The sequence below is a fragment of the Ambystoma mexicanum genome, chromosome 1p, assembly GCF_040938575.1.
Source record: "Ambystoma mexicanum isolate Mex_15411 chromosome 1p, UKY_AmexF1_1, whole genome shotgun sequence".
In the NCBI taxonomy this organism is placed as follows: domain Eukaryota; kingdom Metazoa; phylum Chordata; class Amphibia; order Caudata; family Ambystomatidae; genus Ambystoma; species Ambystoma mexicanum.
In genome coordinates, this window is record NC_090921.1 from 415,771,328 (window position 1) to 415,783,338 (window position 12,011).

General features: G+C 43.6%; 1 protein-coding gene across 9 annotated transcripts in view; it reads left to right on the plus strand.

The window, feature by feature from the left end:
• The window catches only part of MYO9B (myosin IXB), a 925,026-nt gene that overhangs the window by 596,448 nt on the left and 316,567 nt on the right, over positions 1 to 12,011 (plus strand). For all 9 annotated transcript variants that reach the window (XM_069649217.1, XM_069649219.1, XM_069649218.1 and 6 more), the window contains 2 exons: positions 4,517 to 4,597; positions 4,800 to 4,910. In XM_069649217.1, coding sequence (XP_069505318.1) covers positions 4,517 to 4,597; positions 4,800 to 4,910 — 192 coding nt within the window. The remainder of the gene's footprint in view (positions 1 to 4,516; positions 4,598 to 4,799; positions 4,911 to 12,011) is intronic.

A 12,011-nucleotide genomic window follows, 5' to 3' on the forward strand; every position in this document is an offset into this window, starting at 1 on the left:
TACCATCCCTCTCCTATACCACGTATAAACCTATTTGGTTTTAAGTTCTTTTTGAAAGTAATACAATAATAAACCCACCCCAATACAGAAAATCAGAGCAAGTATCAGCCTCAGGGATGTTTATTTTTTTGGTACCTATCATATATCCATTAATGAATTTAAGGCCAGCCTTGCGCTCAACTCACTTCGTGCTCTGTGATGAACATGATGGAGTCTTCACTGATTTCCTGGCGGTGACCTCCTCCCATGTGGCATGGGGACAGCAGCCGCTGCCTTATCCTGACACTGGGGTGCGGATCACATGAGTGAGATATCCTTCAGTTACATGTCATGGCTTTATCAGATGAGACATGGTATCCCTGATTTCTTTCTTGAAAAAAACCTTCCCATAGTCAATTCCCTCAAAACCTATTGTTATGCATCCACCCCTTTTCCCATGAAGAAAAGGGAAATCACTCCCTCCAGTTCCACCTATCATCCATCAGAACTCATTCATCATTTGAAACTGTTAAGTATGTTTATTCATGTCTTTGGACTCCGTTCTCAAAATTCTTTCCCAGAATGACCAAAATACTGGGACGAAGGAGGATTTAGTAGTGCAGAGTGCAGGACGCAACACTGCCAGCACGTGCTCTAGCGGTTATGCATGCACACCGGTGCCTAGGAAGTTTAAAAGGCACCTGAAGCAGAGAATTGAGGTCGACTGCAACTGGCGGAAGTGAGCAAAGTCTCTCTGTGAGATTCAGGAAAGTGAAAGGTGTTTACCTGTGTGATGGAGCCAGGAGGCTTGCCATCGAAGAAAGCAGGAGTTGCTGTGAGGAAAAGACATGCTGCGTGAATGCCAGGAGCCAGCGAGGGATTCCTGGGTGTTCGCAGGTGATTGCGAGCAGAATTTTGCTAACCGGAGCCTGAAGCACGAAGCCGGTGTGTGAAGGGGAAATCGCCAGAGCCGAACAACTCAGAGGTTAACAGTCGGAAGAGGAAACCCAACAGAGATGCTTCTCTGGTCGACTTTGAGAGAGCTCTGCAATGCCAAAAAATGCCGGGGAGTCTATCCAGACGCAGTCGGGAGCTCGGGACATATTGGCAGTCATATTGAGTGAAAGTACATGAAGCACAAGCGACCGAGAGAAAACTACCAAGTTTAATATCAGAAGGGAATGTGAATTACAGACGAAAGCCTTAGAAACACATGGACATGTTGTGCAAATATAGCAGGAACCCGGAACGGGTAATACATCTGAAGGACATAGTGAAGACAAAGTGTTTGCCACTTTGGTGAAGGACAGAAAGCCTGTATGATTACAAGTATGTGAAAACAAGAGGCCCTGGCAGGAGAGTATACCAGATACTCACAAGTCTGTGAGCCAAGAAAGAAAAAGCAAAAGCCTGGCAGGAAGACATGCCAGGTATTCAGGAAGAGACATATTGCAAAGTCAGACAAGTTTGTATTCTAACCTTGTTGTGGGTCAGAAGAGACATAAGCAACTGTTATAAATGAAACTTCAGAACCCAAAAAAGAATACAGGGGAAGGGAGCTACCTTCTGGAGCAGAGACTTATTATGCTCTGGGAAGCTTTGTGTTGGAACCATTTATTCTTATTTTGTGAACACTTTTCAAAACCTCCCAAAGGTTAAAGACCTTTCCCGTTTCACCATGGAGTTAAGTTTTTGTGTGAGGGTCAGAGTAGAACTTTGGACACATGACCGTATTGGTTTGGACATTATGACACCGACAGATCTTTAGTTTTGATTTGGGTAGGCAAATACCTCTTAGAGCAGGGTCAGAGAGGCATTTTCCCCAACTACATTTTCTTTTAAATAAAGGTCTTTAACCAAACACATGTCAAACCTATGTCAGAGTTTCATTTCTGACTACTGGCAGCACACTGATTAAAATGTAGGCAGTGGAGAGAAAATTAAGCACATCATTCCGGATTTATTCTCTGTAGCAATTGCAAGGAAAAGCAGACCACAGAAATATGACCCCAAAAGAGAAAAGCTTCTTTGTTGCCTGTCCAGACATTCGAGCGAAAGACCTCCAAGGCCAATCAAATATAGCTCTAGGACTCCTGCAGAGATTTGAGCATCAGTATGGAACTTAAGTGTGCCTTATAGAGCCTGTCGTTCTTCAACTTTGTGTGAGGAATAATGGTAATGGTTTGTCAGAGGATGGGTTAAAGCTAACGAAGAGGCCTGTGTGTGGTGGAGGGTTGAGAGGTGTGTTCCTATTCATAAGCATAACTATTTGAATGTAATTGGCTGCTTCTAGATGGTTGAGGGGGTGTCTTGTGCAGTTAAAGCAAGAACCTGGGGCCTGCTGCGAGAGATGGGGAGGAAATGTCATGCAGAATAGGCGATTGGGTTGTAAAATAGTTTGAACGTTGGGTAGGTTATGGGTCTCCGGCCAGTACTTTGTCATGTGCCTCGTGGCATTCTTAAACATATACTGTGCAACAAAATAACGTGTAGGCCCATTATGCACGCAGGACACCGACCTGTTGGAGTTCTGACCAAGCCCAGTGAGTCAAAAGGCACACAAACCTCCCAGTCCGCACATGCATTGACATCAACAGAAGTGACGTCACAGAAAAGAGCCTTGCAGGGGACATAATCAGCCCTTGACACCTAAAGGGACAATGGGAAGTGACTACGCCAGAAGTTGCCATGACTGAGCTGAGAGACAAACAATCCTGTGGTGTGGGATAAGTGAATGGACACTATTACATATGGTGCAACGCTACAGTCAAAGCATGAGTCCGTTTTTTAAAGGTTTTTATTATGGAATATATAATGTAAGCTGCAAATAGAATCACTTACATGGAACACAATCGAGCCACAAAAAGACCAAATGACCTGCCTAGGACCATACACCCTGGGAAAGTGGAGACACTGGCATATGACCAATTGAAACACCTGATGCACACTTCCTCCAGGCTTCGTTGATACAAATATTTCTTCGAGGTCTGGTTTGGGTTTCATGTGCCGAGAGGATGAATCCCTTCCTTATGGCAATACCCTAAAAGAACACACATCGCATAGTAAACTAACCTTGCACTATATAGATACTCTTAAAAAAACAAGTTGAGCAAAAAGAGCATGGCCCCTCCCCATACCATCTGGAATGGAAGGTCACATTAGCATCATGCAAAGTAAAATGAGCCCAAACAAATCTCCCTTAGGTTTTACAAGTCTAGTCATTATTTCACACTGCATAAAGAGCTATGCACTCCCCAGCCTTCCCATCATCTACCATGCTCCCGCTAAGGGGCAAGAGTCCCTGCCAACAAGCCCCTCCCTGCTGTGTTTACGACCATCAGTGTCCAATTGCTCCCATGAAAAAGATCTGTCGACATAGAGCAACCTGTTAAGATGTTTCACAGACTCTGCGAGGGGTGCTCTACTGCCCTGACCTTCAACTATCACACACAAGCCAATTCTGGACTTTTCCCCATCCTGGACATGGTGTGTGCTGGATGTGGGACACATCCCATACATACATTCAGTACAGACCTGCAAAATATGGGATGTTTGTCCACCCTACCTGCACAATTGGATTGGTTTCTGTATTACTGTATTAACGCCCCCCCAAATAATTCCTATTGCATTTTCTGCATTTTCAATATCTCCCATACATTTACTACACGGCACACTTCTTCCCTTTCAGAGACCATACCTATAGGCAGTATGTGGTATGCCCCCTTCAGAGAGGTCTGATTCCTTTACTTATTTTTTCCTTCGGCTATCTGCCTCCCGGAGTAGCAATGACTTCACCCACTGTTCTCTCCGTCTGCAGTCAGAAGACGACGAATACTTTCAATGTAACTGCTAAACTGACAGATGGTATGAAAGGGATATGACTTGTTATTTCATGTTCCTTCCTTTTCAATGTTGAAAAGCCATGTTAATTTTTCTGCACTGGGGGGGAGGGGGGCTGAGAATATTCTTCTGATAATGTTCATAACTTTTTCATTCAGCGATCAATATGCTGCCTTAGTGACCTACAGCTATCATTTTATTAATGTATTTGCAATGGCTATTACAAAAAAGTCAATCCTCTTTCTTCAAAATGTAGACAAGTCCCTCTGCTCAAGCCAATATGTACTGTACATGATTTAAGATTTGCGGAGAGGCACTGGGGTGAGCAACTGTCTAGAGATTCCCCGTCAGACATCCTATGCTCCCCCTGTCCCACACAATCGCAGATAAATCTGCCCTTCCACTTGCCTTCTAAACAGACATACTGTATATCTGGAAATGGGAGAAAGCCTCTGATATTAAAGGGGAGATAGCATGTGTGTGAACATCTGTATTTGCAATGCAGTTATCATATATCTTCTCACCAGTGTGCTTACAAAGATGTTTTTTAAAGGAACAAAATCAATGTATTTACTTTTCATAAAGTTTGTTGAATCCTTACATCAAAAATCTTCGTTTTCTACTACAATTTTTGTTAAACCTCAGAAAACAAATCTGTATTCCAAAAACAGTCATTGCTATTTATATTTTGTTGCAGACATCCCTCAATAAGCTTTTGGAGACTTTGGGGAAAGCTGAACCATTCTTCATCCGTTGTATTCGCTCCAATGCGGAGAAGGTGCGTTAACTTGTAACTGCCCCCCTCCCCCACACCCCTCGGCCATCAGTTTCCACTAAAAATCTAGCCATTTATGCTTAGAACTTTTTTTCTGGTAGCCTAATGCCAAGCGAGGAGGCAAAGCAGGCATGCCTTAGACATAAGTCACCAAAGCCTTATGCTAAATCTGCAGTTAATGATTGCTTGTATTTTCTCTCCTAAGATGGAGCTGTACTTCGATGAGGCACTGGTTCTGCAGCAGCTGAGGTACACTGGGATGCTGGAGACAGTCAGGATCCGGAGGTCTGGATACAGTGCCAAGTACACATTTCAGGTATGGAGCAACAGTTTTATTTTTGGTGCGAGTTGGCTGCATGGGAGCAGGTGGCAAGCTTCAGTTCTGACACTATAAACTGTGACAGTTTTATATTGAGAAGAGCGGCCAATGACCATAGGGGTTGTGACGCAGCTGTGCAAGGAGCATTCGGGAATGTATGTAAGACTAATGAATATGCAGCAAATGCACAAGTGGTCCTCTTTCCTAAGAGTAAGGTGAAAACTAGGGTGGCAGATCTATGCTAGTGATAATGTTGCTTCTTGTCACTTCTCCAAGTGCTACTATTTCCCCCTGATTCCAGAAGCCCTCCAGTGGGCAGAAGTCGGGCACCAGCCTGTTGTAATCCAAAAATAAGACTGTACTCCCTTAATGGAGAACAATTGATATACAGGAGTCTATTTCAACTCACACTGCTCTGCTATGTTAACATCTGTGGCATCAGCAGCAACGCACCACAAAATAGAGCTCCATTCTTGTTGCTGTCTGATATAAAGAGGGTTATGTTTTCAGGCTCAGATAGTGAGTTTGAAATGGCACAACGAGAGGGGTATGTACCCATGCCTAGGTAATTTATAAGGTACAACGTACATCGCTGGGGTACTTGCCACTGAGACAAGCTGCAGACTCCAGATAGAGTAGAAAGGAGCACAATTTAAGGAAGGTCAGAAGAGAGAAGCCAGGTATTCAGCAGGTGGGAAAAGAGGGGTAGTGAGAGACTGCCCAAATCGAGAGAGGGCGGGAGTGCCACAAGCATCTAGGCCCAGCAGGTGAATGCCTGGCCTACCCTTTGTAGTCCCCAAGAAGCAGGTGTTGGCAACGAAAAGAGAATCTAAGCGTTGCTGTTTGGTGATTGGGAGACAGGGACACAATCATAGAAGCTGCAGTGAACAAGACATAAGGTCTAGAATGGAGTACACTTTTATGGGTGCCAGGGGAGACTTTGAAGCTGGGGAGGAATATGAACATTAGTGACAAGCCAAGCTACTGCATTTTGAATAAGATGCAGGTGCAGGGAATGACGGTAATCGAGGCAAAACTATGCAATGTCTTGAGAGACTAGAGGATTGAAATGGAAGGATGAATCTGTTGTCACACCTTAAGGTGGAAGAAACTGGATGTGGTAAACTGCTGGATCTGGAAAAGTGAACGTTTGTTGTCAATCTTAAAAGCATAGCTTCTTCATAAAGCATACATGGGATAGGCAAGCACCTAGGTCTGGAAGCCAAAACTGAGTAACCCCCGAGGGCTTTTTTGCACTCCACCAGCATAACCTCTGTTTTATCAGAGTACATCTTAAGATGGTTCGATACCATGTAGATGGAAATGCTGCACCCACAAGAACAGGACTGGTCACCTAGCACCTGACTGAAGGAGCCTCTCATTACATGCAGACTGTGCTCTCCCTCCTCCCAAGGCACAATGCACGTGTTTCTTGCTGCTATAGCCCTTTTTCATGTTACCACCCGTGCGGTTAGAGAGATATTCCTCTACGTTTTGATCTATCGCAAGACTGAAAACGGTGCATCCACCTAGTTATATGAAAATGCTCTCAATGTGTAACGTCGCAGAGAAATGAGGATTCACCCTTAGTAGGGGACAGGCTGAGCACTTTGTACAGTTAGACCATACACATTACAAAAGTGAAGACATTACACAGATCTACTGAATAATATATGCACTCTTTATTAAAGTATTAAACATAAGAAACGTGAAGTGAAATTTGTTGACTCTCCCAACCAAAGTAGCCCACTGCTGCAAATGGCCAAGTAGCGAGAACCTTACTGTCAGTATCCAGCTAGGATATAGGGCGATGGCTCTTGGGTTCACACCTCGCACCTCTTATGAATAGGGATGACCCAAGCAGTTTGCTATGATCAGGGGAAACTGACAAATAGTTATGCTCCTAAATAAGACCGAGAAGATATTGGACCAGGTACCCAGGTCGGCCTTCAGAGTGTTATTTGTGAGCCCATTGGGTCCTGGAGCTAGAGACCGTTTACTTAACCTAATCACATTCCTAATATTCTCCACCTCCTATAGGCATACACCAACTCGAGCTCTCACAGCATACTCTAGGTGTGGGGTTTCCTTCTTCAAGAGCAAAATCAGGCAAGTCCAGGCTTTCAAAGTGCTCGGCCCAAGCTGATTCTGTGACTGCATTTATCTCTGCATTAATGGATGGAATATCCTTCCCATTAACCAGAGCCTAAAAGGAGGAGGCATCTCTCCTGATAAAAATCTTTAACATAGACTATGCATCAGCATGCAACAATTTAAATTTAAAAAATGTACAGAAATTACTGTAGCGCTGTTTTACCAGCCTAGACTCCTTCTCACTCGTTATTCTTTACCTGCCGGAATGTTTGCCCCATCTCACATTTTTTAATGTCCAACTGTTCATTGAAGATTTGTATGTGAGTTTTACCAGGATCCCTACCATGACCACTACCAATGGTTCTAAACGTATCCATAATCGCCATCAGAGAATTGTCGGAGCATTCTACACTAAATACTCCCAGTTTCCAAGTCGAGCTATTCATAACGTTTGTTAGCATGTTGCGGTTTCCCCCACAATTGATATTTAAATGGGACGTAAACAAAACATATTTCATATGGCCACACTAAATGAGGCTCTTAAGATCAAATGGTCACTCGGGTATTATTGGAAATAGTGGCTATTGCAGATCTGAAGCAATGTGTGGCACACATATACCTAGTCCAAAATAGATTTACAGTTATCAAGCTGCCATGTCGATCGCGCCGGAACAGCCCCCCTCGCCTGTCCATTCAACGACTGAAGCCCTTCTGAAGATAATGCAGTGAACCACTTCCTAATCGACCGCATAATGTGATTCTCTTAGGAAAGATTCCCTTACGTGGCCAGAGAAAGGGAGAAGCTACCCGACTCTGACCCTGGGGGTGGCTATCTGCGGGAGGACCACGAAGGGGTGGATAAACTCCAGAGGGACAGAACAATTTCTCACTGATAGCCATCTGGCTTTTCAACTTTATTGTATAGTATATTGTAATGTAAATATAGAATCTTCAGTTTTAACCAATCACCAACCTTATTTGCATTTTCCTCTGCTTGATAGTACCGATATGAGGAAGAGGGATGGATTAAGGAAGATCATCATAGATCAACATAATCTGGCAATCGTAAATCCCCATGATAGACATACACCTTTACAACCCACTTGTATGACCTATTGTAATGTAGAAGAAGAAATTCTGATGTCGGCAAAGTGTGCGAATGCCGACTAGGACGCGAGAAGATTGTGAATCGCAGCACAGAGGCTCAATCAAATGATGTGAGGAAGAACCTTACCGAAAGCAGCCTGCCGCTTGGTGACCGGGAGTAGCAGGAGGCGCATGGCGTGAGAGAAACCAGAGGGACACAGACCGGCTGACAGGACGGATGCCTAGTCAGCAGACCGAACGAGCAGTCAAAGAGGAGACGCAATGAACGCCAGAGATGCCCTGTAAACCCAGGGAGACGGAATGGTTTACCGGAGGGCCTAGCAGCGAATATTGTGTCATGCAATGTATGCGAGAGAAAGTCACTGAAAGCAGCAATGGAATCGATATAGACGAGAACATTGGTGACCCAATATTCCAAATGAAGGAGTGATGGGTATATAAAAGTGAAACGGAAACCCAAAACGATAAGAGGAACTGTGATACTTAAGGAAAGAGTGGAAAAGGGGTCAGAGACCCTACCCTTGGAAAGGGGAGATAAAGTAAATACACAAACTATGTTGAAAAGGGGTCCAACTGTGGAAAGCTGTTGTGAAGTTGTTGAAAGAAAGAGTAATTCAAGAAAGAGAAGGCCCTGGCACGTTTGTCCACCAGGCAGACAGCACATGTGAGACTCATACCCATGAGGGGGAGACCAGAAGCAAAGTAATATCCTGGCAGGAGAGTATACGTGGAGTAGGAAGTGAAGCAATATCGTGGCAGGAGAGTGTACCAGGAATAAAAAGTGAATCCATATCCTGGCAGGAGTAACCAGGAGTGAGAACTAAAGCGATACCTTCGCAAGGAAGTAAAGCAGCGGTGAGATGCGAAGCAATATCCTAGCAAGAGTGTAAACCAGGAATGAGGAGTGAAACCATATTCTGGAATGTGAGAAGGAGTGAGAAGAGAAGTAAAGTGATATCCTGGCAAGGTAGTAACCGGGGAGTATCAAAGCAAAGTAAACTTGAAGTTGTGGAAATAAAAGGGAAGAGGTATACCCCTTGGAAAGATTGAAGAGAGAGTCATAAATACCCAGGCAGGAGAGTAAACCAGGGGTGGAAAGTGAACCAGATGGAGTAGTGTAAAGAAACTGCACGTTTGAAAAAACTCAAAGGAAGGCTCATGCCCTTGTGAGATATTTTAACAACTTATTAAAGAGAGACTTTGGACAGCCAGAAGGACTCTAGGGGAAGGGAGATCCATTTCCTGGTGGGACATGTTTGATTTTTATGTTCTGCACCTTAAACCCTTATGTTGAGAACCTTTGAAAAAAGCTAAGTATATAGCATACTGGAGTATCCCGATACACATTATATTGAGTTTACAGTGTAAGGGTCACATTAGGATTTTTGGACACAGGACGGAGAATGCTCTTTTGTTTAAACATCCGGACACAGACGTTCCTTAATTTTGTTGAGGCAGGCAAACCCCTCTTAATTTGAGTATAAATAGGATTTTCTCCAGCCCTTCGTATTTTCTGGAAATGAATCTATAACAACCAACAAACATGCCATTGTGTCCAAGTCTTAGTCTTGACCCCTTACAGACACTTGTGTTTGGTGGGAACACCTTCTCCCAGGATCTTAAGATTGGGATGGTGATTGCTTGTTAGATCTGTGCCAAAATGCTGAATCTGAGCCAGTCTCTCACAAAGGGCTGGAATTGTAGGCCAACTGGAGGGCACCCACCTGACTGTAACGCTTACCTTAACTCTGCAGACACACACACCAGGAACTACTTTGCTATGACTCTTCTTAGCAAGCAATGGTTCTACACTCTCCAACTTCTTCTATGACAGGGTATTCCTAAATAATATACAGAAAATTCCTCGGTGTGGAATGTGGAACTACAACCTTAAATACTGTAACTATTTTCTTGTTCTGAATTAGCTTGCAAAATCCCCTCTACTATTGTTGTATTTACCTAATATTATTTTAGGGCGAGTTCTCCAGCCTGCATCTGTGCAGGGGCTCTTGTTCTGTAGAGTGGCTTTCAGTAGGATGTCTTCTATGACTGAAGGGGAAGTACACTGCACTAGGTATTCCTAAATATATGTATTGTAGGGCAACCAGTGACTATAGCACTATCATGACAAGGAACACTGCAGAAAACATGAGGGGAAAGTGCCAGCCTGAGAGGAGAATGTCAATGCAAGTATTCTGCATAACTGAACAGAAATCCTAAATCCTGTGGGGAAGGTTAGACAACACTTTAGTACATGTGACCAGGTTATATGAGCCGACTAACTGAAGAAATGTACAGTAACAAATAAGAAGAGTTTACTGAAAACAACCTTCTGCTGCATCACGTGAAAATCATGGCTAAACAGTAACCTTAGACCTTAAGACCCAGCGGAGCCCCGCTTAACAATTGGAATAGGAGGTTGAAATATTGCCCTCCAGAAGCATGTGCCTAGCATTCGGAGAATGAACAGAACTCCGAGTGCAATGTGCACATGAGCCGCAATACGCGGCGAATCTAAACACTTCAACAAAAAAACATGCGTAACAGCAGAATCAATTTACATGTAAAAGCCACTTCAATAAGTGCTGGGAGGCAAAGGGTACTTGCGGTTTGTTGTCTCTGACTGGAATGGCGCATAATGAAGGGAGCTACTAGACCTGACCGGGAAACGAGAAACTACAGGAACTGAAACCGCGTAACAAAGTTACGTTCTAAACAGGTCAAGGAATTATGTAGAATTCAATATTACAAGCTACGAGGGACTGATGCAGGTTTCACAGGATTGACTGGAACGTAAGCGGGTCCGCAGTAAGCGTTAACTGCGAGGCAGAAAAAATGCGAAGCGTAGAGCACTCGAGGGGAGGGGCTTAAATAATAGCAGAATGAGAACACCCATACCTACACTGCAACTAACCCAGAGGTCAACTAAGGCGGCCATGATGGGGAGTCAGGAAGTAACTACCTATGCCTTCCCCTTACTCTGTTGCTTCCCCACCATCCAAGAATGATATGCAGAGGACCAATTCCTTTTGGAGGCAATTAGAGGGACTTTCTCAGTGATCATGACACTGACTTCCTTTGGCTTTTTTCTAGTTTGTGAGGCGCTCGGAATGAGACATGGACACAGAGAGCTCATAGTTTTAGCTATAAACTTTTATTCAAAATAAAAGGGGGTTGGAAAATGCTGTGTGTCCCTATTCTAAATGGCATTGCCCTACCTCAACTAAAGCCAACGGTCTGCCGTTGTCTAGATGTCCAAAGCAAAATTATCCTGTATCCGAAATACTGTTCTGGCTCATACATTTTTAAAGAAACTCTAAGGTGAAAAGAATGATGTAATTGGCCTTGAAAGTGAACAAATGTTCAATAAGAATAAAATGAAACTCTAACACAAAGGTTCCCAATGGATACTGTTGACATGTCCCTTCCGTAGGTTTTCTCTTCACCGTACTTTAGACTCCTATGGGTATGAGTTTTCCTTTGAATTCTCTGATTAACAATAAACTTGTATATTGAACAACTTGGCTGTTAGTCTCAATTTCATAGGATAACTGATGGACTCTCCTCCCAGGTTTCTTCTCCTCTTTAATGTAACATTGTCGCACAGTGTCTGCTTTGCCTGGTGTCGTCTCCTACCAGGACTTTGTCATGTAAGTAAGCATTATACTCTTGCCCACTTAACTTTGCCTGGTATACTCTCCGGTCAGGGCTTTTTATATGATTTGCTTTACGCACTTGTAAACTTGTTTGGTCTGGGTGTACTCTCCTGCCAAGGCTTTTTACATTTACAAACTAGTAGATTTCTCATATTTATTCTATTAGTCTTTTTCTGATAATATCAGTTCTCGTATTCCCTCTGATTTGTTCTAGTTTCCTTTATCCTTCTTTGGCAGCGTT